Consider the following 27,291-nt stretch of genomic DNA (forward strand, 5'->3'; position numbering starts at 1 on the left):
TCCCATAGTGTTCTGGTGTTCCTCCCTATTGAAAAAAAAACTTTGTAAAAAGTACCTTCTTCCATAAGCAAGGATGAAAAACCTGTTTATTTAACAAAGCCAAGTAGCCCTAAGCATTTAAGGTTCCGTTGATGAAAAATTGACTAACCAGTCGTGTTCCACACAGCACGACACACCATTAACTTACCAGCACTAACCATTCAGCTTTGATCTGTCGAAAATGGGTTATGAGATAAAAAGCATAGAATATTCTGTTTATGAACTTCCTTATGAACATAAACATAAGCCTTGTCACTGTGAAGGACTTTTCATTTAATGGAAGCGTCACACTGTAAATTGTTCGCGACAACCATTCATAATGCGCAGCTCTTCATGGATGTATCCGTGCAATAGCATGTGAACTTCTCTCCCTAGACATCATCACTTTGATCTCGATACATTACCAATGCGCTAAACAAATTTTAAGGAATTTTTCTAACACCTCGAAAAGGAGCAAATTGGTACAAGAATTCAGTCATAATTTTTTACTGGTTAAAGGTACGTCGAAAAGACCTTCACCATTGCATTTCTCGTAAAATTCTAACCTGATTTGATATATCATATCACCCCCTTCCCATTTAAAAGTCTGAAGTTGAATTCAAGATGGCGGACATCAAGATGGCTGCCGACCATGCGGGTGACGTCAATGTGGTTCTTCCTTGGCCAGGCAACGATTGGTCATCGCCATTTTTACGTTCCATGCCGCAGTGCTATTCTGAGCCATTCTGTATAGTATATAAATATTTAATAGGAATGTAATCAGATATGTGTATTTTGTTAATATTTTCTGTCAGGTAATATTTTGTAAACATCCAGTTCTGGTTGATATTTAATTACGTCTCCTAAAATAGCAGTTTGGGTGTCCGAAATGTAATAAGGTAGAGTACCTGTGGAACATGTCCCGCACCTTGCCCATGCGGTCTAAGACGTCATGTTCGAGTCTCCTGGGGGAAAGTAGCACAGCAACTTTTCTCTTAGATTTCGGCCTGTGGCACCATCGTGAGGAAATTTGGGAGCTACGAATGAGTGGCGTAACCCGGTCATGGAAACGTACACAACCTCTGTCCGAGAATCTGTTGACCAAGGCAGCGCATGATGGTAGAGAAAAGGAGAAAGCGAGTAAACAGAGCGAACATTTACGCACTGCTGCCAATGGCTGGTAGCTACAGCCGCATTTTCCTCATCGTGCACTCACTTCTTCCCTCACGCGTTCATTGGTCGAGCCCTCTCTAGTCCTACTTGCGCAGGTGGCTTGTTTCCGTTTTTCTGCTCCAGAGATTCCCGGGATAGATTATAGTTTTATTTCTATACTTAATATTACATGCAAAATCTCTCTCTCAATTACGTGAGTTATTATCTTGTGAATGGCGACCCGATTCAGTATACTGCAATTTGTTCTTTCCAAACTAGAAGAGGTTCTTTTATGCTGTTGCATGTAATGTAAATCCAAATTTAAATGGAAGTCTATATTGGAATCCACAACGATAATGCAAATGTTGCTGAAAGGTAAATTTTTATAGAACTTCAAAAATTCCATTTCATATTTTAGATGATTGGGCAACTCGGGAGACCCACCAGTGATAGATCTTATTTACTGTTATTCGGAGTCAGTCTATGTTCCTACCAGCCCAATTATATACGAAAGCAGTTTCTAGACGAATCAGTGGTCAAATGATGAGCCGCGGTAGCTGTCGGTAGGTAGATGTCGGCCTCCCCAGCGGAGTGGTTAGAATTGCGCGGTACGAAGCCTGGGGTCCCGGGTTCGAATTCCGGGTAGGACTCGGATGTTTGTGTTGTCCGTAAAATGAGAAAAACCGAGTATTAAGAGAAAAATTGATATGTACGAATTTTGAGAAAAAGTGTGAATGACGGGGATACCACCGAAAAGGGGTATTTCTTTATAATGAAAAGAAAAGTCGATATGGCACCTGACTACCATGCGAGAGAACCGGGATTTTCCACCTGTTCAAGTGGCTCCGTCTCCCACCCAGCGTCGCATAAAGTGGGTACTAGAAAGAGACTCTGGGGGGTAAAGGCGGCCAGGGCGTGGTGCTGATAACATCACAACCACCTTCGGCCGTGATCAAGGAATTGTGGGGCTTTAATTCGACACCCCCTATTCACCTTCACTGCGTGGTGCAAAAGCACAGGGGAGCGTTTTACTTTACTTTTTTTTTATCAGTGGTCAAATGCATTAGGTGGTCAAATTTCAGATTTGCCACACGAGTTTTCGGGTCTGAGTCTCTACCTGGTTATACGTGTTCCTTGTGGGTGTCACGGCATCAATCTCATGTAATCATCACTCATCGTCAACATCGCAGTTAGCCGGACCCTGTGGCAGAGTGGTTAGCACATCGCACTGCGACGCCAAGGGTCTCGGGTTCGAATCCCTCTCGGGCTTGGTTGTTTGTGAATGTCCATTCATCAATTTCATCATTTCATCACTCATCTCCATCTTCGCAAATTAGCCAAGAGGCACAAAACGAGAAGTAAAATAAACTCAATCAATCAATCAAACAATGCAGTTAGCCGAAAATGGTGGAAGAGCGACAGAAAATAAGATAAAATGAAGAGAAAGACAAAAGATAATGTTTTGGTAACACAATCATATATCAGTACATATATGTGTAATATACAAGTACATAATACATACGTGCCTACTAACAATCTAACATATGCACGTTGCACACTATCATACAATAGGTGAAGAAAAACTCTGTAAGCTACATTTGTTGTGTGTATTTCCAGGATGCATATGCTGTGTCAAATTTCTGTGACCATTTTCCCATCGGATCGTTTCCGACAGGACCCAGTATTGGCACAATACTATTAGATTTGGCAGTAGATTTTAACATTTGAAGATCTACAATAAGATATACATATTTGGTACAAATTCAAAACTACAAAATACTCGTAAATACATGGGTTATCATCAAGGCCAGCCGCAGGATATTTCTAAGGGGTGGGGACAGCAGTGCTTAAAGTGGAGGAAAGGTGGATGCTTACCCCCGTTTAAGGGAATTCACATAAATCATACCCAGCACTAGGATAATTTGCATATAGGGTAACTTCGGTGAATAACGCCAGGCGGGAAACAACGCCATTTCAAAGTTTCAACTCTGAAAGCATGGACGCACATAAAGTTAAGGGGTGACTCACCGTTGTGCAATAAGCAATGGTGCCTGGTAGCATTGCTGATAAGAACGGTTGCCATTGTTGAGCCTTCATTTAAGAGAAACAGTTTGAACAGTGTAGACGTTTGAGTTGAGTTTCGAGGAAAAAGGGTCCACATTTTCAGCACGCCGACAAAGGTGAGTGTTTTTCTATTGTAGGATTAGATTTCAAATGTTAACAATGCTGTACGTACACAATACGTTTATTACGTAAGTGAATGATGTGTGTACTGTTTTCATGGTCGGTATCGTAAGTTTAGAACAGTTGGTTAAACTGCAATCTGTTGTTTCGGGAAATAACGCCATCATCGTGTCGGGGAATAACGCCACTCAATTTCAACCCAAATTTAAGGAAATGTTGATTTCGAAAATAGGTTTATCCTTGCTCAGTTACTTTCGAGGCGTACAGATACTTATTCTCAGTTAATTTCCTCTTTCAGATGGCGAGGAAATGTAGAAATATACGGGCCAAATGGTCAGTAGATGACTTGAGGCAAGCTATGGCGGCCATCAAACATGGGATGAAGATAGCATGTGCTGCACGTTTGTTCCAAATTCCTCGCAGAACTTTGAGGGACTGGGTATCGCTGGAACTGGAATTAAGACAGAGAATTATTCGTTTACAGAGAGTTGGATTTGGTTTAACCAGAAAAGACGTTTGTGAGGCCACTTACAGAATCTGTGAAGAAAACAAACTAAGCAATCCTTTTCGAAATGGGAGAGCTGTAAAAGACTGGTTTTATGCATTTAGTTCAAGGCATCCAGACATCGTTTGCAGAAAGGTGGAAAACTTATCCTATGGGCGACTCATGAAATTCAACAAAACAATAGTGAATGATTTTTATACACTCCTTGAGAATACAATTGAAGTTAGAAGCCAAACCAGAACTCATTTACAACGCAGATGAAACGGGATTACAACTAACATACAACAGCAATCGGAAAATTCTTGCACTCAAAGGGAGCAAAAGAGTTCACAATGCTACACACGGTGAGAAAGGTGAAACTGTGACTATTGTTGCATGCACCAATGCCTCTGGATCAAATTGGATTCCTCCAATGGTTTTGTACAAGGGGAAATATGGGAAGAAGGAATTTGGTGACGGTCTTCCCCCAGCAACATTCCTTGGACATTTCAACGACCACCGGTTACCTGGCCGAGCGCTGCTTCTTGTAGATGGTCATAGCAGTCATCTTGACATTACAATTGTAAATGCTGCTGAAGACATGAATATTCAACTTCTTTGTCTGCCTGCACACTGTACTAACGAATTTCAGCCACTGGACAAGAGTGTCTTCAAGTCCCTGAAGATGTACTGGAATGAATCAGTTTATAGTTATCGACGACAGTATCTTAGCAGAGCACTTGGGAAGCTGAAATTCCCAAAACTGTTCTCACACGCTTGGCTGCGTTCTGCAACATCTAAGAATGCAATTGCAGGCTTTACATCTACAGGCATCTATCCTTTCAACAGGTGCGTTATTCCGGACCACGCTTTTGCCCCGAGTGAAGTCTCAGAGCGAGAACTAGCAACCACAACTGAAACAAACGCCTACACCCCAATCACCCCATTCACCAGAAACAAGTACCCTATCCATCCACGAGGTATTACCGACTCCTAACATAGAGAGTAGCACTGTCAGGCGTCGCTCTCTAAATACCAATGGAGTATTGGTTACACGGACCTTGTTTGCAGAACAATCCTCTTCCACTTGGTCAGGCACAAACAAGTAGTACAGCTCCACCTGCTCCAAAAAGAAGGACCGGGACTTGTATTGGGGAGACTGTGGAGGATACTATCATGATGACAGAATTCGTAAAAACTGGATACAGTGCATAGAATGCAAAGTTTGGTATCATGAAATGTGTGATTCAGGCAATATCAACAAGTGTGGCCTGTGCACATTGTGTGACGAGGGTTTTGCACTGATCTCTGACAGCGATGAGTAGCACCACGAATGTGTGTGTGTGTGTGGCTGCCATACTCAAATGCACGTGCCAAGTATTCATGCTTTTTCTAATAACTTACTACAGTAATTATTTTTCCTAGTACAGTTTAGTAAAGAAAATGTTAATGTTTTACTTGTAATTAAGATAATGTGAATGTTTTACTTGTAATTAAGATAATGTGAATGTTTTACTTGTAATTAAGAACATGGCGTTATTACCCGACAGGTCTGGAAATAACGCCATTTTGCATTAACACAGAATTTAGTATTTTATTGCTTTCATTATAACAGTGCAATCAATAATTTATTATTACACAATAGAAGAAAGTTCATTCTCCTATACATGTAAGTTTCATGTTCCTAACAATAAAAATGTATGAGTTATAGAACGAAATGACCAATTGGTGGCGTTATTCACCGAAGTTACCCTACACTTAATCTGCTGTCTTTCACGGCACTTCACGTACATGTTTTCACGCTACAATTTCAAAATTTGAATCACATGAAGACTTTCCAGAAATCTCAGGGGGAGCAAGGGCCCCCTGGCCCCTCTCTGCGGGCGCCCTTGTTATCATCAGTTCATAGATGTGCAGGGTACAAACAGTAGGACGTTGTTTGGTTTGCAAACGGTTGGAGCGAGAACACTTTACAATACGTCAGTTCAGAGGGCTAGAGGCTGGTAGAAAAATGCCTCAGTTTGAAAGACACGCTAATATTGAATATGAATGAAATTAGCAAAACCGCACAGAAAACCTAGGAAATGCTGTGGCACATGAATGTAGAATACAGCATAAAATGCAGTGCTCGTTTTAACATATGATGGAGAAAGGATTGCATGACGATGTTAAACGTGCGACGTGTGGTGCACGACCTGATTCGTTACCCACAAAGTACACATAATAAGATACCCTTCCACTCCGTTACTAATCTCCAGAAATACAAAGTCATCTAAACCGAGCTTCATTATCTCTGCCTATTTCCAAGGTGAATATTTCAGTGAAAATTTAATTACAACTCCAGTACTGAAGATTTCATTCATCACAATGATGTTAAAGACATCAATGTTTATCTACCTTTGATGAAAATGGCAGGTATAATCCTCGTCTTAGAAGAAGTTAATCTAACAAAAGTCACGAAAAGCTACAAATAATCTATAACAATACTTTAGAGTGGCGGCGATTGGGTCCCACAACCGGGGAAGGGGGTGGGAAAGGTGCCAAAACCGGGGGGCAAAGACAGTATATTTTCCTTTGAAGATAAGATTTAGCATAGTGGGGGGGGGGACAAAAGTAGCAAAAAGTAAGGGACAACTGCCACCCTCGCCCCCACTAATCGCCGCCACTGTGTACAACCAAAAAACACAATAGTTCACTACTCATACAAATTAAAATATTTGCTTAAATACACAGTTATTAATTTTTGAAAATTCTACTTTCTTCATTCAGTGTATTTTCCCCTAAAATTATTTGTCTTTTTTGACAGTTATTTTCTTTAATGTTTACGGCATATTGTAGCCAACGTTCATGGAAATTTAAGTTAGCAAATATTTCATAATTTCAAATTACGTAAAAATATTCTTAATCTTTTTCGTGCAAAGTTCACCTGACAAAATAAATATTGAGAGAATGCAGCCGAATATCCACATGAGAAAGCAAGCTTTTAAATGTTCAAAAGACAAAGCAACTAACATCTCACATGATTCTGTACACACGCCGCTGCATTTCAACTCTCCCATGACGTCATCCCTCCATTTCAAAATCATTCCACTCTCGTGCATCCTGTGGATGATAACATTTACGCGATCAACATATGGAGAGTCTTTGCAGAAGCCAAGTGCACCGAAGTGAATTCCTAGATCTTGTTCCATGATGTGGGACTGGGGTGGACAGTTGAGACACACGTGGTACTTTCGTCCTATGTATTTGAGGGCATCTCCTGGGGATATTGCCGCCACTGACTCCCTGTCAGTTATTATTTTCCCAACGAAATCATCATAGTTTGCGGTCATGGGTTGGAAACGCCGATGCAAGGATCTTAGTAAGGGATCTTGCTTGTCGTTCAAGAGAGAGTCAAAAAATCTTAGTCCTCGGATTGGTATCTCAGAGTCTGCCAGTTCTTCCAAGGTGTTCATGTCTGGATAAAACTTGGGAATAGCCAACACACTCACAATACCACCCTGGAAAAATGACGTGATGATGAGACTGAAGTAGGCCCACACGAAGAAAATTAGTCTGATGGAACTTCTTCCTGGTTGCTTAACAGATATTTGAAGAAATACGGAAAGAAGAGTGATGAATGTGTGGCAGTGGCTTTGCTTTCTTCTGGTGGAGAAAGATTGAAACACGATGATCGTTAATGTCACTAAAACAAACGTGCCACCTATCAACAACCAGGTCTCAACATGGAAGAGCGACAGAAGCGATAGCCACAGTGGCATTGCAGTTCCTTTTGGTACCAGGATACAGGAATGGCCGATGTAGATGTACCATGTGAAGTCAACGACCTCCATTCTGTCAGGAAGAACTCCAAACTGTGCGTACACAAAATCCACTCTCTTGGCTGCGAGATCTCCGATTGCATATATCCAGGTTCCGTTCTCCAACTTTCGTCCAAATTCCGAAAGACCGTGCATCGCGACATTCTCTGTGGTGAAATTCATGTATTTGGTAAGAGCTTCGATAATTTCAACAAAGTATCCATAGGATTTGATATCACCGTCACTATTTTCCTGTATTGAGAAATAGGGTAGCATTTCGTAGCTCAAAGATGAAGTTTTTAATAAATACCCATGCAAGTTTGAGGTTTTCTGAGAATTGTGTCCAAAGTCCAATATTGTTTTTGCAAGATAAAGAGTATTCACACTGACATAGGTAGAGTAAAATTCGTTAAGAAATGGATTATATGACGTCACGCGAGCACCGATTGTTAAGGATCTGGTGGGAATAGTATTGTTTCCAGATTCCATGTAAACAATGGAAACTCTATGCAAACCAATAGTCCAGAAGTCTTTAAACAATCCGTGAATATCATCGTTGGCATCCTCGATGGATAAAACGAAGATTAGAATGTAAGCTCCATCATTCCAGTAGTAATTAGTTCTCTTGTTGCTTATCCAATCAAAAAGGAGAGTTGCATCATGGATCACACAAATAATTAAGTCACACTGAGATGTTATTGGGGTATTTTGTGTTCTTTCAATGTTAAATGTACGATTTGTATTCACAGTAAAAATTGAATACCAGTGATTAGTTAACGTCTGCAAAGATGCGAAACAATCCATGTCCTCAAACCCTGAAGAAATCATAGTTATAGCTTTAGTCTCTGTAAATTCTTCCAAGCTCAGACGAAGAAACTCTTTCAGAAGTTGGTCACGGCGTTGCTCCTTTAGAGAGTCCATGGCAAAGGAATTTGTGAAGTGACTACTTGCCATTACAAAGAAGGAAATTACATTTTGGAGAAGTAAGTACCTAATTATCATCTCTGTTCATGGAGATCCTTTCTTCAGAGTTCCTTACCTTTAAGCCATTTACGAGCCTGGAAAGAGATACATGAAGTCATATAATACATTGCTTCATCAGAAATATTAAACAAATAGAAAAATTCAAAGGCATGTTCTTTGTTGAGAGCTTTGAACTGGCAGTTATTTTCGTAAACACAATTTTTATCCTTCTCTTCCTCTACATATACATTTCTAAAAGTACCTTTCACAGTCAATAAATATGTCTATCAATGTAAAATAGGAAGGTTGTATTGGAAATCATTGTATCATTGTATCATGTAAATACATTTTCCTTATTTTACAAAAAAAAAATCAAATATTTTCCCAGTAAAATTTTTGAAGTATTTTATGTTCTTTCTAAGAAGGGGAAGTGGCAAGAAAAATATATTATTTTTTCTCTACACACAGGAATAGTATTCACAAAGTTTTGTGAGGGAACAACACTATTATTGGGTAAAATGTGGCTTATTTGCCCTCCCCTGGAAAAAAATACCTTCCTTGCCCCTCCCTGGAAAAAATCCTGCGGACGTCCATGGACATGGCTAGTACTAAAATGGTTAATTTGCGCTGCTTCTTCGTTGATTTTGATGAACGGTGTCAGATGGCTTTCCTTATAAACTGAGATACACAAAATACTCGATATGGCTATCCTAGGATCCCGATGGCCGAGTCTGCCTGACACAAAGCCCTCCATATAGCATTTTTTTTGTTTTTGCATTTCCGGCTATTTCCGGTATACGTCAACAGCAAGTATTGTTTGAACTCAAAAGTTTTTTTTTGGGTGATCTACCCTTAGCGAAAGAAAAATAATTAAGACCACATTCGTTTCGAAATTTTGTCATTTGATTATATACACGTACCTATACCCTAATGCATATATATATATACGTATATACACACACACATATATATGTACACACACACACACACACACACACAAACATTGTATATATTTATTTTTCTCGTAGCCTGTAGCGAGGGAAGGCGATTAGGGAGTGTGTGGGTGGGCAGTTGCCCCCCCCCGATTTTTTTGCCATTTTTGTTTCATCACTATGACCTCTTAATGCTAAGCCTTGTCTACCAAGAGAAAATCAACTGCTCTTTGTCCCCTTCCCTTGCTGATATTATTGCACGTTGTAACGAACCTGAGAGTTTAAAATTCTATATTTGTAAAAAGTTAAGATTTTTAAAATGTTTGTTACTTCAAATAATGTGCAAGTTGTCACAGATAATTATAGTTAGACTGATACAGTTGTAGTTGGAACTTTTATATATGTTTATAAATACGTCAAAATCTGTTCGTGTTGACGTCACTTTCTAATCTCAGACGAGCAAGTAAACCCACCTGAATGTTCCTCACCTGACGACAGACCGAGTTTGATCAGGATCGAGATCAGGACTCATACCTGGCCTACAGTGTTATTTCATTGTCTTCAAACCAATTCGTGATACGTGGCAGGGCGCATTGTCTTGCTGGCAGACAAAGTACTGACTACGGAGTTTGCGTGTGCACAGGGAAGCATATTGTCTTTCATGGTGGAAAAGTATTCATTAGAGACCATGGAACAACATGAATCGTAGAAGCCCAGTTCCATTAGCTGACCTGCATCCCTGAACCATAACAGCTTCCTTCCCCCACCCTGGCTTGCTTGAATCAAGAAAACTGGAAGGAATTCCTCTGTTGCAGTTCCTCGCACCCAATTTCAATTTCAATTTTCCTTTATTAAAGGGCGAGGTTCAGCCTGCGGCTGTTCTACCACCTAACCCCGATGGATACATATACATACTAAGTACATTATACCTACTAAATGTTTGTACAATAACAAACAAAGAAGAAAGAGAGAAACATAAAGAAGACACAAAAAGAACAAATACAAAATTGAGAACAAAGACCCCTCTACACACTAAAAATAATAATAATAATAAAAAGATTGAAAACAAATACACAAGGATACACAAATTAATTGACACAATTGTGCTTGGTGTGATATGGTTAAGAATAATACAAATTAATATTAATGTTATGTGTAAAAAACATATAAATGTTCTTAATATGCGAGAAAGGACAAAATATTGTTAAGGATTGGCAACATGTAAGGGGAAAAGTAAACAAGCAAAATGAAGATGAAAATACTTGTTATTAGGAAGTTGGTTCAGAAATGCGAGCTATTATTCGTGAGTGCTGGAACACAGATAATGTTCATTTAACATAGAGTTTTTAGTTTGTCTTTGAAGTTGTTGCGATTAGTGAGGGACGTCATGGAAGGAGGAAGTTCATTCCACGCTCTTGCAGCTGAATACGTAAATGATGATTCGAAAAGCACTAGTGTGTGCTTTGGAAGTTCAAGTTTCGATTTTCCCCTTGTTTTGTAATCATGTATTTCCCTTCTGAATTTTAATTTCTGGAATAGGTTTCTAGATGTTTTGGTTTGTAAAAGATTATGAATAAAACAACACAGATGCAATTTTCGGCGTCTGGTCATGTTCAACATTTTGTTTGCGTTTAGGGTTGGGAGGATATGATCGTATTTTCTTATATGGTACACGAAACTGAAACATGAATTTTGGACTTTCTGGATTTTGGTTGTGTTTCGAACGGATAGATTTGGTCCGAAAATTACGTCGCAGTAGTCCAGTAGAGGAAAGATAAGTGATTGGATTAGTCTCATTTTAATCTCGGTTTTTAGGCATTCTTTAAAGCTGTACAGCGATCTTAGCACGGCGTAAGCTTTTTTAATTTGTTCTTGTACAGTGTCTCTCAAAAGTTTTAGGACAACGACATTTTAAACTAGGCAACCCAATTTACACAAGCTGTTGGTGGGTTGCGTGTAGAGTTAGGCTCAATTTCATGGTTGCCACATGCACAATAAATATTTATAAAATACCCGAAAGAAATAAAAACAAGTATTAGTGAATAAAAGGTATTAAAAATATCAATATTATATCGCAAGTGACAAAATTCTTTCTGAAAGAAAAATAATAGGTTTTCTAGCATTTCATCGCTGATGAGTCTACAGAAAGGAGAAGAGGTGAGAGAAAACGAGAGGTGACAAATGACAGGAGAAAGAGAAAGCGAGAGGAGAAGAGGAAAAGTAGAGGAGAGAAGAAAGAGAGGATAGAAGAGGAGAGGAGATGTAGTGAGAAGAATGGAAAAATATTCTAGGAGAGATGAGGAAAATGGAGCAAACGAGAGAAAAGAGAAGGAAAACGAGATGAGAGATTAGTGGAGAGTAGAGTAAAGGAGAGAAAAAGAGAAGAACGAAAAGAAGAGGAGAAAAGTGAGTGGAGTCGGAAATCTAAGGCAGGAAAGGATATACGAGGAGTGGAGATGAGTGGGATGGAGATAAGATGCGAGAAAAGTAGAGAGTGCGATATGAGATAAAAGCAGAGCAGAAGGAGGGGAGAGAAGAAGGAGAAGAGAAAAACAGAAGGGACTGAAGAGAAGAGGTATTTGCAGAAAATATCGTCTCAGCGTCAAGAATTGATGCATTGGTCAAATTATCGACATGAAACATTCAATAACATTTTGAAATGTATTGGAGAATGTATTAAATCGGTGCGAAATGCCTTTTGGCTTAGTCCAGAGCGATTATACCACTAAAAACATGAATGTAATTTTCATATTTATAAGAATTATCCAATTTTTGTCCAATTCTCGGTTCGTTGAAATGGAGATTTTGTAATTTAATATTTCACCTCCCCAGATCGTTAATTCCAAACTGAACCATTCCGTTTCACACGGGGTGAACAACGAACACAATGGGATAGGTCTAAAACTTACGAAAATTTTCTGCCAACGGAATTTTCTGCCAACGGAAGGGTTTGAACCTACGACCATCAGATTGACAGGCCTGAACGTTAAACACTACACTACAAGCTTTCGCTCCTGAAAGTAAGTAGAAGGAGCTGACCAATGTGAAATGTAGATGCAACTCTCCTCCTACATGTAATGTGCAAACAATACTTATTTGTAACAAAGAAAACGAAGGTAGTACGACTCGGAGGAAACATTTAATGGAGAATTGCACATGATGAGAACTTTTCATTCGATATTAGCGGAGGTATCCTTGCATTGAACTCGAGTGGGAAAAGTGGTAAAATTAGTATGTCCTGAATTGCCACAAATATAAATAGTTATTTCATTAATATTTGTCAATGTCTTTGAAGCAGTACACAATTGTCGTTAAAGTATTATAATTCACGATCTTATACATGAAAATATCCCTTTGAACGTGTGTCAATTCATTTATTTGTTTATTTTTTATAAATTCCATTTGCAGAACAATGTAGCTACTATACACTGCTATTACAATTAATGTTACCATGCTCTTGTTTGTAATAAAAGGATAATTAAAAAAGGAACACCTCCTAAGAAGGATCGAACCTGGGACAACAATCAATGCTTTCAAGAACTCTAACCACTACATCACGCCCTTACTTTCGATTGAAACAATAATTTTAAAGTATTATGTCTCTCCAATATTGTAAATGAAGTTGGGTATACATGTGGTTGAACTTTTACTTAAATTTTGGATTGCTTTCTTGTAGTATAGCAGATATCTTCGAGAAATAATTTTCGAAGTGATGAAGAAAAACGAGAATATTGGTAGTTGTGAAAATGCGAGTTATTTCTTCTAACTTATTATTGTGATTAGACATTATTAATGAAAAATATCCAGAGGCTTGAACATTGCAGGACGATGTTCTTTTCCTGTAATACTGCAACAGACGATATGCTTGTTTACTGACGCAAGTCTTTTGTTCAGAACAGTCTTATGAAATGTATTTGCTGTTGCGTAAGGTAACACGAAATAATTACACCGTTTGTGAACTCCCAAATCTGCGCAACGTTAGACGTAAACAGGCGGAAAATTTTATTCTTCACACTTGACTGTATTAGTAAAGAGAGACTCGTGGGACACTGTGTTAAGGTGCTGGAGTAAATCCTTCTTAGTTTTCTTCCTCGAAGGACAACAATTTTTATAGTAGAGCAACAGTAGTTCCGCTCTTTCTTATTTCTTTTAAATTCTTCCACATTCCTTTCATTGGGTTAAATATAAATAAAAGTATTGCTTGCATTTCTGTCATTGACGTAGACCACACCAGTACGCAGGATTTCTTTGAGGGAGTGGCCAGACCCTAATGTGTGTGTGTGTGTGTGTGTGTTTGTATATATATATATATATATATATATATATATATATATATATATATATATATATATATAGATATAGATATATATATATATATATATATATATATAGATATATAGATATAGATATGAGAGAGAGAGAGACAGATATTACAAAATAGTTCAAATAGTGCGAGCGCGATTCAAAAGTCATGATAATTCTATGTTTAGAAAATAATATATTTATAAATTAAATGTTGCGTAATAGGAATTATTATTACAATAAAGAACATGTCTAATTGTGAGTTAAGAAAACAACAATAACAAAGAGACATTCTCGCATCACGATTGCAGTTCGAAAAAGTCGGGTCAGGGATTGAAAGTAGCGCACTGTCCTGACTAAATCAGTGAATCGGACGTCTGCTAGCATTGCATTATAAAACTAAAACCATCCAATATGCAGCCTGAAGACTTTTGCGCAAGAAACAGATTCATTTATGTAAGAACAAAATTGAAATGTTTACACATTTCTAAAATTGACGATGTTATTTTCGTAGTTATTGATAGGTTCACATTTAAATATTTCAGGGTTCGAGGGAGGCATGGCCCCCATGCCCCCCTGGATACTGGCCTGACGTTAGTGACGTAGACAGTGGGAGAGAAAGTTTGGAGAATCTTTGTATTAAATTTATAATTTACATCCACCTTATGCTCAGATAGGTTTATTGACAATCGTGAACTTTTTGTTTAATAGATAATATTTGGTTTTAAACGACGGGAGAACATTGGTCTAATTTTCTTTCTTCCTCTTTTGTGAGAATATATATTTCTACAATATCAATCGCGTTCGGAAACGGTGAAAAAAAATGACTTGGTTTTCAAAGGCAGACAACCTTGGTAGCGTAGCTTGCTCGCGTTAAAAGTGACTCACTCACGCTATTCAAGGTCGCTTCTTATCGCAAAACATTGTCCGTCGATGCACGCAGCAAGTTACGAGTGACCAGAGTAGAATTTTAAAGAGAATCTGAAGAATGATAGATTTCATCAGAGGCGGCTAGGTGGGCACTAGCTCAACATGCAATAGTTTAAGTGATAATTTCTGACAACCAAGAAACCTTATTGAATAAGTATTGGGATAGTAATACGCGTACCCGCTCCTTTTTAACAATATAAGCTCGAAGACAATCTGTATTCCATTTGTTTATATTGGCAACTTGGTCAACCTGAGGTTATTATAAGGAACTATTTCCTATATGTTCATGTAACCGTTACAAAATTACAAATAAAATATATTCACAAGCTTAGATATACTAACAACGAAGAAATAAATTCAGAGTTAATTTTCAAATGCATGTGTATAGAGTAATTCTAGAAGTACAGAGCTATATCAGAGTATTGAACTTCTTTTTGCAGGATAACGTTTACAATATTGACGCGACAGAATAATTAAGAACTGTTTCTCCAAGGGAAGCAAAGGGCGTAGTGTATTGGTTAGAGTTCTTGAAAACATTGATTCTGGTCCCAGGTTCGATCCTCCTTAGGAGGTGTTCTTTTTTTAATTCTCCATTTATTACAAACAAGAGCATGGTAACATTAATTGTAATAGCAGTGTATAGTAGCTACATTGTTCTGCAAATGGAATTTATAAAAAAATAAACAAATAAATGAATTGACACACGTTCAAAGGGATATTTTCATGTATAAGATCGTGAATTATAATACTTTAACGATTTTTGTGTACTGCTTCAAAGACATGACAAATATTAATGAAATAACTATTTATATTTGTGGCAATTCAGGACATACTAATTTTACCTATTTTCGCACTTGAGTTCAATGCAAGGATACCTCCGCAAATATCGAATGAAAAGTTCTCATCATGTGCAATTCTCCATTAAATGTTTCCTCCGAGTCGTACTACCTTCGTTTTCTTTGTTACAAATAAGTATTGTTTGCACATTACATGTAGGAGGAGAGTTGCATCTACATTTCACATTGGTCAGCTCCTTCTACTTACTTTCAGGAGCGAAAGCTTGTAGTGTAGTGTTTAACGTTCAGGAATGTCAATCTGATGGTCGTAGGTTCAAACCCTTCCGGTGGCAGAAAATTTTCGTAAGTTTTAGACCTATACCATTCTGTTCGTTGTTCACCCCGTGTGAAACGGAATGATTCAGTTTGGAATTAACAATGGGGGGAAGGGAAATATTAAATTACAAAATCTCCATTTCAACGAACCGAGAATTGGACAAAAATTGGATAATTCTTATAAATATGAAAATTACATTCATGTTTGTAGTGGTATAATCAGTCTGGCTCGAGCAGTGGTCTGAGACGGTTGTGTTTGCGCGTCTCTCTAATAGCTCGAAGTCACGTAGCGCGTATTACTCGCGAGTCCGGTTGAAGTGAAACACGGCGACGCTGCCAACATGGTAATCAAGAGATTGAATACACTAAAACTGAACTTCAGTCAAGTGCGAAGGAAACCAACTTCGACGGAAATACACAATTGGATCAGCAAGACGATGAAATTGAAACCGGAACAAGTCGTAAGTATTGAAGTAGACAATTATAGACGTTGTATCTTTCTGAAACTACTATCGAAAGTCGTGTGTGAACAGTTGTTGCTACAGTCAAACGGAGAATATAAATATAGTGACGAAGACGGGGATTGTCCAGTGCTTGTTACGTGGGCGGATGCAAATTACGTGATAGTTAGAGTGCACGTTGTACCGAGTGAACTGTCCGATGACGCTATTCGACCGGTGCTGAGTACGTACGGTCAAATAATATCCCTGGACGATGAACGGTATTCCAGTGATCACATTTATCCGGTACGAACTGGCCGTAAAATCGCCAAAATGAATCTAACTCGTGCGATTCCATCGTACGTCACGATCAGTGGCGGACGATACTGGGTGACATATAGCGGGCAAGACCGTACTTGCAGTTACTGTGACCTTAGTGACCATTTTTACGTTACCTGTCCGTCTCGACGTCGTCAAATGGAGAAACCCGAAGATACGTCCTATGCCGGGGCGGCGCGTCCTGTCCCGAGGAATGTGCCGGCTGTTGAGAAAATGATGACCCCGACACACACTATACTACCTGTGCATCTGAAACGCTCCGGAGACGAGGAAAATGAGGACAACGTACAAGCTTCACTACAGGGTGTACCTAAAAATACCGTACCAGATTCCACTTTACCACCCAGTGTAGAAAACAAGACAACAGCAGACGTTCCTAACCCCGTCAGTGTGGACCAAGTTAATGTCAACCAAGCAGCCCACGTAGCAGAGAAGAATGGGGAAGAAACAATGGACGTTACCCTCGAGGTGCCCAATAGTCCGATGCAGCAGGCAGATGATGATCATGCAGGTGAAGGTGAGAACTCCGAGACGGCGTCCCCCGCATCAGGCACTCTTCCGAAAACAACGAAGGAACCAAAAAAGAAGAAGAAACGCAGTCTCCCTACGAACGATACGGCGTCGACGCGGCGGCAAGATGGTCCTCATCGTTCGGTGTCTCCAGTGTCTCGGCGACTGCGTAGAACGATGAGTGCGACAAGAGAACAAAGTGCGAAATCTAGTGGTGGCTCTGATTGGTCGCTTGACGTCAATGTGTGATATATGTCTACCATATCCTCGTTATGAAGTGTGTTGTCCGCGTTATAATGGTATTAGGGTTATGTTTGTCGCATGTCGTAGTGAAATTGGAAAAGGTAAATAGTCTAACGTCAGTAAATGCACATAACATTCCCACCGGGTACACTAGTACAGAATCCCACATGACGACCCCCATATATCATTTTGCAACAATAAACATTAACAAGATGAAATCTAGTGTCAAGCATCATGCATTCTTAGACTATATTAAGCAAAGTCACCTGGATGTAATTTTCCTGCAAGAAGTCGGGACCGATGATTTCTGTCTGGGCAGTGAATATACCGTGTATAACAATTTTACTCACAATTCTCTAGGAACCGCCATAGTTGTGAAATCAGGCCTCCATATAACGGAAGTTTACCATCACCCGTCTGGTCGTATCACATGCATCCAAATAGGAAACATATGGTTTTGTAATGTTTATGCACCATCAGGTACCAACGCTAGAAATACTCGGAACATATTTTACGCTACAGACGTGGCGAAGGCATTAGGTGGCTCCCGTCAAAACATTGTGCTGGTGGGTGATTTCAATTGTACTCTCAGAAGACAGGACCAATATCCAGGATTCCATACATCACCTAGCTTGTAGGCGCTGGTTGAAGGGTTTAAATTGCACGATGTTTGGGTGGCTAAAGGTCCGAATATAGACGGCTACACATACATACGTGCCGACACAGCGAGTCGGCTTGATCGTTTTTACGTTAGTGCACACATGATTAGCAACATATCTGCGATTCGAATTTTCCCAACCTGCTTTAGTGATCATTTAAGTGTCCAACTCGACATGAGTTTGGATGTACCTTCAGTTGGACGAGGGCGGGGATTTTGGAAGTTCAATGTACGGTTATTGGAAGATGAACAATTTCGTACCGAATTTAAACAAAAATGGAAGAAGTGGGAAGAAATGAGCGTACGTCAAACTGACATTATTATGTGGTGGGACACTTTTCTAAAACCCTCCATTAAATATTTCTGTTTAGCATATAGTCGTGACAAATACTCAGATTTCAATAAGAAATATAACTTTTACTACAGAGTGCTTCACGAACTAACAACACAGCTAATACAAGGGAAGCCAGTGCGTCAAGAAGTGAAACGAGTGCAGGCAGTGCTGCTGAGCATGCACAGAGAGCGTATGCAAGGTTACAATGTTAGGAGTCGTCTTCCTATGTTTGATGCACAAGAAGAAGCCTCGTTGGTGCAGGTGTTAGCAGAGAGACGCAGTGCACAGCGAAAGAGAATAACGTGTCTCGATACAGTCACGGGAAGACTAACCGAACCCAAGGTAATACGAAAGTACTTACGGGACTTTTATGCAGATCAGTTTAAAGAGAAGGAAGATCAAAGCTCCCGTCGCACTCCACTGCAAGGGATGGACCTTCCTATGTTAACGGACGATGACCGTCGCTATTTAGAACAGCCATTCTCAAAGAACGAAGTGTACGAGTCTGTTCACAGTGGAAAAAGAGGTAAAGCTCCGGGAATCGATGGTGTCTCGATAGAATTGTTCCAAACCTTTTGGACAACGGTGGCTCCACTGTTCACACGCTGGCTCAATGAGGTATTTACGAAGAAACGCCTTGGACGAACGAGTCTTACGGGTGTTATGGTTTTGATTCCCAAAATATCTCAGCCCAGAAAGCCAGAACACTTCCGGCCAATCACATTACTATGTGCTGATTATAAAATCTTTGCACGTTTGATCACCCGAAGGTTGCAACAATTTGCGGATACTTTATTAGGGCCGTATCAATATGTATATGGTACAAGTGGTAAAATATTTCACATTCTAACTAGTGTACGTGACATCATCACTTCTATGCAAGATATTGAAGGTTCTCAAGCTGCTTTAGTGGCGTTAGATTTCAAAAGTGCCTTTGACTCCCTCAGACATGACTATCTTTTCCAATACTTTGGTAAAGTGGGATGTGGTGATTTCTTTGTACAATCTATACAGAGCTTATACAGAGAAGCTCGAGTTCAGTTATCTATCGATGGTTTCCTGTTGCAAGCCTTTTCTATTCAGCGCTCTGTTCGTCAAGGATGTCCATTTTCCTTATTTGCATTCTGCGCAGCTCTGGCTCCATTTTTACGACTGATGCATGCAAAACTTCAGGGACTCAGGCTTCTTGGGAGAGACCACAAAATATGTGCGTACGCAGATGATGTGACCGTAATCGTGAAAGATCGGCTAGACTTGACGCGTATGGAGGCCGTACTTGAAACGTTACGAAAGCAGACGGGACTTAGTTTGAACCAGAAGAAATCTAAAATCCTACCCCTAGGGTGTAACCCCACTCTGTGGACTGAATCTGTATCTATACCTATTGTTGATAAAGTGACAATTTTGGGAATAAACTTCACTACGACCATCACAGAGACTGTCTCCAGAACTTTTACAACTATTCTCCCAAAAATCCAGGCAGTGTTGAACATGAATCGTTATAGACAATTATCCTTACGCTCTAGAATACAGTATGTGAACATGTTTGCATTATCGAAGTTGTGGTATGCTGCGCAAGTTTTGCCTGTTACTGCGAAAGACGCGGCGCAAGTACGAAAGATGATAACGCGCTTCATATGGCATGCACATTTGTTTCATGTCGCACATGAAACGTTATGCCTCCCAGCAAGTAAAGGAGGCCTGAACTTGCGCCAAGTGGAGAGACAAGCCTCAGCCTTGTTTCTACAACGGAACATTGAGTTGCTTCTGCAATACCCTGATAGTTTAACAGCAAGATTACTACATACTCTGATAGATGAAGTGGAACTGCGAACACCCATTTATCCAGGGAAGATCCCTTCCCACTACAACTATTTGAGGACAACTCTTGTCGAGTTTTGCTATCTCCTAATCGGTTCACCTCACATGGATGTCGATGGTATGACAGTGAATTTTTTCTATAACCAATTGACTTGCAGGATACACCACCAGCCACGAATTGTGCTTCTCCGAACTAATGTAGTGTGGTCAAACGTATGGAGAAATATATCTGCCTCTCATCTTTCTAACCGCGTTCGATCTTTGTGGTACCTAGTAGTTCACGATGCCATTGCGACCGGTGCTCGAAAGTGGCGATATCAAATGACTGACAGTGCCGTATGTTCCAATTGTCATCAAGCTGAAGACACTTTACGACATCGCCTCGTAACATGTCCCGCAACGGTAGATCAATGGAAGTATTTGTGTAAATGCCTTGGTACTATATGTAGAACATCGCCCGATACATTTACTGTAGATCATTTACTGTTACCAGATTTTGTGTTCTTCCCTCTTACTAAAGTAAGAGCGGTCCAGTTTTTAGTAGCTCAATATATTTATTATATTTTAGAACATAATTCAGTGTCAATGCAAATTTCGCTGCAATATCACTACAGTGAGCATTATTACCAGATGGACCAAGCCAACCGCAAAACACTCTATGCAAATTTTTTGCAGGCCCTTTTCTTGTAAATACACCTAATTATGTAATATAGATCTGATATATGTGTAATGTTATCATAGGATCATGTAAGTAGTCCCTACTGCATAAAATAAAGAATATTAAAAAAAAAAAAAAAAAACGTTCAGGAATGTCAATCTGATGGTCGTAGGTTCAAACCCTTCCGGTGGCAGAAAATTTTCGTAAGTTTTAGACCTATCCCATTGTGTTCGTTGTTCACCCCGTGTGAAACGGAATGATTCAGTTTGGAATTAACAATGGGGGGAAGGGAAATATTAAATTACAAAATCTCCATTTCAACGAACCGAGAATTGGACAAAAATTGGATAATTCTTATAAATATGAAAATTACATTCATGTTTGTAGTGGTATAATCGCTCTGGACTAAGCCAAAAGGCATTTCGCACCGATTTAATACATTCTCCAATACATTTCAAAATGTTATTGAATGTTTCATGTCGATAATTTGACCAATGCATCAATTCTTGACGCTGAGACGATATTTTCTGCAAATACCTCTTCTCTTCAGTCCCTTCTGTTCTTCTCTTCTCCTTCTTCTCTCCCCTCCTTCTGCTCTGCTTTTATCTCATATCGCATTCTCTACTTTTCTCGCATCTTATCTCCATCCCACTCATCTCCACTCCTCGTATATCCTTTCCTGTCTTAGATTTCCGACTCCACGCACTTTTCTCCTCTTCTTTTCGTTCTTCTCTTTTTCTCTCCTTTACTCTACTCTCCACTAATCTCTCATCTCGTTTTCCTTCTCTTTTCTCTCGTTTGCTCCATTTTCCTCATCTCTCCTAGAATATTTTTCCATTCTTCTCACTACATCTCCTCTCCTCTTCTATCCTCTCTTTCTTCTCTCCTCTACTTTTCCTCTTCTCCTCTCGCTTTCTCTTTCTCCTGTCATTTGTCACCTCTCGTTTTCTCTCACCTCTTCTCCTTTCTGTAGACTCATCAGCGATGAAATGCTAGAAAACCTATTATTTTTCTTTCAGAAAGAATTTTGTCACTTGCGATATAATATTGATATTTTTAATACTTTTTATACACTAATACTTGTTTTTATTTCTTTCGCGTATTTTATAAATATGTATTGTGCATGTGGCAACCCTGAAATTGAGCCTAACTCTACACGCAACCCACCAACACCTTGTGTAAATTGGTTGGCTAGTTTAAAATGTCGTTGTCCTAAAACTTTTGAGAGACACTGTACATGAATATCCCAGTTAAGGTGTTCATCGAAAATGACGCCTAGATTCTTCACATTTGTTGAATAAGGGATTATAGATGTGTCTAGTTCGATACATATCTCGTTAGGATTTATCAGAGAGAGACTATTTCGGGAACCAATAACAGAGAAAGTTGATTTTTGTGGGTTTATTTTTAGACCGTTACTTTTACACCAGGTATTTATGTTGGATAAATCATCATTGAGCAAAGCTAAGGCTGCATCCGGCGATTTCGGTGGGAAAGGAATTTGTAGTTGAGTGTCATCTGCGTAAAAATGAACTTTATTGTGATTGATTACGGTAGGTAAGTCGGCTGTAAAAATGGTATAGAGGAGAGGGGCTAGAATGGATCCCTGTGGGACACCAGTTTCCAATGGCAGGGTGCGAGAGAGAGGGGGCGTGGCAGCGTTTATGAATACTCTCTGTTGTCTGTTGTTCAGGTACGATCTAAACCATCGAAGAGCGGGAGGTGAAAAATTGTAGTATTTTAATTTGCTCAAGAGCAGGTCATGATGGACACTGTCAAAGGCTTTAGTGAGATCCAGTAATACTAACGCTATTGCCATTCTCTTGTCGATTGATCGTAATAAATCGTCGGTTACTTTAAGTAAAGCCGTTGCCGTGCTGTGTGAGGGACGGAAACCGGATTGACATTTCGGAAGCAGATCTAGGTCATTAACGTGTTTGCGAGTTTGCTTGTTAACAATTTTTTCAGTGATTTTGGAAAATATAGGTAAGAGACTTATTGGTCGAATGTCATTCAGGGACGTTATTACTTTTTTCTTTGGTATCGGAACAACACGTGCTGCCTTCCAGCTGGTCGGGTATTGTCCAGTCCGGAATGAGAAATTTACGATGTGCGTCAGAGGACGTAAGATGTGCGGTAATAACAGTTTAATCATTTTTATAGATATTCCATCATTACCAGATGCATTGGATGATATTTCGTTTATCGCTTTCATTGTTTCGGCTTCGTTCATTTCTTGCAGGTGGAAAGTTTGAGCGCTTTCGTTAAAAGTGTTCCCATCAAAGAACTCTCGAGTTTTGTTAACGGCATCTTCTGAGACATTCGCTTTGCTGCATACGCTAGAAAAATGCCGCTTAATTGAATCTACGTTTCTCAGGTCGGAAGGTATCTCGTTGTTCATATTTTTACTATATACACCCCACGTTTTTATTTTTTTCCACAACTCTTTGCTGTTATTGTTGCAGCGGTGGTGATGATTAAAATATGCTTTCTTTTCTTGCCGTTGGACCGAGGTGGTGAAGTTTCTCAGTTCTTTGTAATAGTCCCAGCTTGCCTGGGAATTTGTGCGCTTATATTTTATTAGGGCATTGTCACGGAGTTTCATGAGCAGTTTTGTATTTTCGGATATCCACGGAGAGTTTTTTGATTTTATTAATTTAGTTTCAAGGGGCGCATGCTTGTCGAAGAGATTTGTTACGTTTTGAGTAACGAAGTGTACTTTATCATCGATGTTGTCGAAGCTATCAATTTGCATCCATTCAATTGTTGCAGCATCCCTATCGAATATCTCTTTGTCGAGGGTAGAGAAGTTTCGAGATTTGATAAACTGTTTGATTAATTTTGGTTTTTCGATGGCAAGTGTCGCGTTTACTAGACAGTGGTCGGACGTTCCGACGGGAGCGGTTACGTTAAATGCGCGTACAAGATCCGGGTCATCCGGTATTACCACATCGATCAGTGATCGGGTGGTTGCCGTTATTCTGGTTGGTCGGTTAATGATCTGGACCATGCCGAAAGAGTCTATTATTGATTGTAAATATACTGTTTCTGGTTTATGGGGAGAAAGGAAATCTGCGTTTACGTCACCTAAAATAAGTAATTTGTGAACGAGTGGAAAAACTTCCGAGATCGTCGTTTCTAGGCGCGATAATTTTGTATACGATATATTAGGGGCTTTGTACACACCAATTATTCCCAGAGTTAGATGCTGGAGCTTCACAGTTACGCTAATCATTTCGACTTCGTCGTCAATTTCGTTGCAAGAGGGAATGATCTTGACATTTAAGTCTTTACGGTAATACAAGATTAGACCACCCCCACCCTTTGTTGTTCTATCCTTTTTTATTGCTGCGTAACCCGGTATGGAGAAGGTCGAGGCGAGGGCTTTGCGGAAAGATCAGCTCTCGGTGACCAGGAAGATATCGAAAGCCGACTCGAGCACCGTGGTCGCCAACTCCTCTAATTTGAGTGACGACAAGGACCTGACGTTCGCTTGAGCGAGGGTCAGGAAGGGTGGCCTTGGGAGACGATGACCGGGAGGGAGGAAACCGTTAGTTGCAGGAATTTCAGGCGGTGGAGTCGACATCAGGGAGAAAACAAAGACAGGGGTACCATTTGTTGCGAGCTTGAAGGAAATAGAACCTTCCCTTCCATAACGTCATAGCGTATTTTAGCATTATTTCAAATATGAATGTCGGTGCAAATTGGGAGAAGAAAGACATAAGGAAATTCGGGTACTTACATGTTGCCTTCTTGTGAAGTCTTGGATGTTCGTGAATCACAGTATATTTGACGCTAAAACATCACTCAAGGAAAACTGTATGAAATAATTCCCAGTAGCGCACACCGAAAGACTTGCGGAGCATTTGAACACACGCAGAGAAATATAAACATTCGCATAAAGGGATATGGTTGACGCACAAGACACACACAATGGACATAATAGGGAAACGATTTCAAACACACGCTCATAATACATATAACTAAGAAATAAAATGAGGATGGTCATCACGGATATACACTTTGATTATACACTTAAGTTTGTGGGGAAAAAATAACTAGTAATAATAATAATAATAAAAGAAATATAGAATGATAAAAATAAAAGAAATATTAAAAGTATTTCAATGTTAACCGGTTACTAATGTTAAAGTGGCTACAGAGTCCTAGCAGTCTTGTTTATGGGTCTAGTCTTTTGAGGGGTAAGGCTCAGGGGCCAATCGGGATAGTTCCTTCATTCTTGTAAAAGTGAGTTTCCTGCCGGTAGCGGTGCGCACCACGATCTTGCCGTCTTCCGTGTAGCACGCGCGGCGCCCGAACTTCTCATTCGCCGCCCGCAGCATCTCCTGTCGCACTGGAGTCAGCGACTCGGTGATGTAGATTCGCGACCCGGCTTCTTTTAGCTGTTTCTTCGCCGACCACACGGAGTGCCTGGTTTTGTAGGTTGCGAATTTCACAATAATGCAGCGTTTTCCTTCCTGCACGGCCTCGGTCATGCTACGGTTTGGTTTTCCTAAACGATGGCACCTCGCGATCTGGTCACTCTTGATGTCGACGTGCATCTTATTTCGGAATAAGTCCAGGACCTTCTCCACGTTCTCCTGCACTCCGTGAATAAGGAGACACTCACGCCTTGAATATTGTTCCAAATCGTCCAGCCTATCTTCTTGCGATTCTATCCTATCCAGTAAATGATGGAAGTCTCCCTTTTGCACTCTGAAACTTTCCTCCAACCGTGCCTCCAATTTACTCAGCTCGTCTTTGACTTTCTTCAATCCTTCGGAATCGTACGTAGCACTTAGGTCCACGCTTCTTGACCGTGTTTCACTATCAATTTTTCGTTTGAAACTGTCCAGCTCGCCACGCACCTGCTTTTCGAAGCTTTCCAGCCGGTCGCCGAGTTCCTTGGCCACAGCACGAGACATCTTGGGTTGGTATGCGTGAAGCACAGTGGTTATGGCTTGCGACGAGCGTCATATAATTATTCCAGTATTTCTTTTAATTAACGTTGAAGTTACACTTGCACACGTCAGTCCTGCACCTTGACACTACCTCTTCCTTGTGTGAAGATAAGAATCAGCAAGCAGCCCGATGTCCAGCAGAATTTTACAATCTTCTCCGGAGCCGATCAGCACGTCCTTAGCACTCTTCCGCCATCAACTTCTGAGAATAAACTCCCAATAGGTGCTGCGCTCTTCATAACATTACAGTCCTGTTAACGGTTATTTTGACAAAATCCTGTTTCCCTGCTGCGTGCTTCGGGGAGGAGGGATTGGCAACGATAAACCAAATTGGCTGTTAATAACGAGGACTGCTATAAAAGCGGTCCCCGCGCCGGGAGATACAGCGGCAGGACTGTAGCTATCGACGGCTCATTCAGCTATTCAGTGAGCTCACAGAACGTGTTCATGCATTTGAAGAACTATTCCTTATTTAATATTAGCGCAGGTACAGGGGTGATAATGTTTAGAAAAAAGTTTTGTGCAGTGTATTATGTTTAATAATATTCTCCATCTGAATGTGCTGTCTCACACAAAAGAGTTTGCCTTTATTTGAATTATTCTGTGTTTAACATTCATATATATATACACAAAACGTGCATTTATTTTTACGAAACTTACAAATAAAAGCAAAATAAATACTTCAAGGAAAGTACATAAAATTCCACGCTTATTTTCTCGAAAAGTGTCTAATAAGTTTCAGACACTAAAGTCCAAAAATATAAACTTTTGGTCTATTTGGTAATTTTGGCAGCCTCCCAAACTATTTCCTAGTATTTACATTGCGTATAACCCCCGAGGAATCACATTTTGAACACGTTTGCAACAATTGAAGGACTCTTACACCCGAGTATTTCACACTAAACCTAAATGCAGAGAAAGCATTTCAATTGTAGTGGACAACTATGAACACAAATCGAATCTAGTCCAAATTAATACCAGTGACCTTACCTTGAATCACGTACACGATTCTTATGGATGAATATTTCTTTCAATGTGGAACACTGACCTGTGTGTTGCGACAGGTTCCGTCAAACGTGATGATGAAAATATAATAGTATAATTTTTTTATTCGGAATAAAAGTTCAAACGAATGAAAAGTGTTTATTCAATTTCCTTTCAAGATTTTCAGTCTAGGTGAAGTTCATTGCATTAAAATGTATAAGGTTTGGATTGGAACAATTCGTGCACGATGAGGTTAATATTTATGGAATGTGAATTCAAATTCATGCCTGGTATATATAGGAACAATATTTAGCAGAGCACCAAAATATAACTTTTATGCTTTGCGCTCTGACGCTTATATACGTTGTTCACCAAAAGAGTACCTTAACTTTTTTTGCTATGTATAGAAAATAGAATTTAGACTTTGTTATCCTTCTGTAATAGCCTCGCATTTAAAATCTTCATT

General features: G+C 39.7%; 2 protein-coding genes across 2 annotated transcripts; one reads left to right on the forward strand and one right to left on the reverse strand.

Moving 5' to 3' along the window:
- Positions 1–4,046: 4,046 nt before the first annotated feature.
- LOC145989138 (uncharacterized) lies at positions 4,047–4,835 on the forward strand. The gene has a single exon (XM_083124430.1). The coding sequence runs from the start codon at positions 4,047–4,049 to the stop codon at positions 4,833–4,835; it is 789 nt and encodes a 262-aa protein (XP_082980556.1).
- Positions 4,836–6,723: 1,888 nt separating this feature from the next.
- Positions 6,724–7,914, reverse strand: LOC145989139 (glutamate receptor ionotropic, delta-2-like). The gene has a single exon (XM_083124431.1). The coding sequence runs from the start codon at positions 7,912–7,914 to the stop codon at positions 6,724–6,726; it is 1,191 nt and encodes a 396-aa protein (XP_082980557.1).
- Positions 7,915–27,291: the final 19,377 nt, after the last annotated feature.

This window comes from Lepisma saccharinum, chromosome 6, assembly GCF_977018435.1.
Source record: "Lepisma saccharinum chromosome 6, izLepSacc3.1, whole genome shotgun sequence".
Classification (NCBI taxonomy): Eukaryota; Metazoa; Arthropoda; class Insecta; order Zygentoma; family Lepismatidae; genus Lepisma; species Lepisma saccharinum.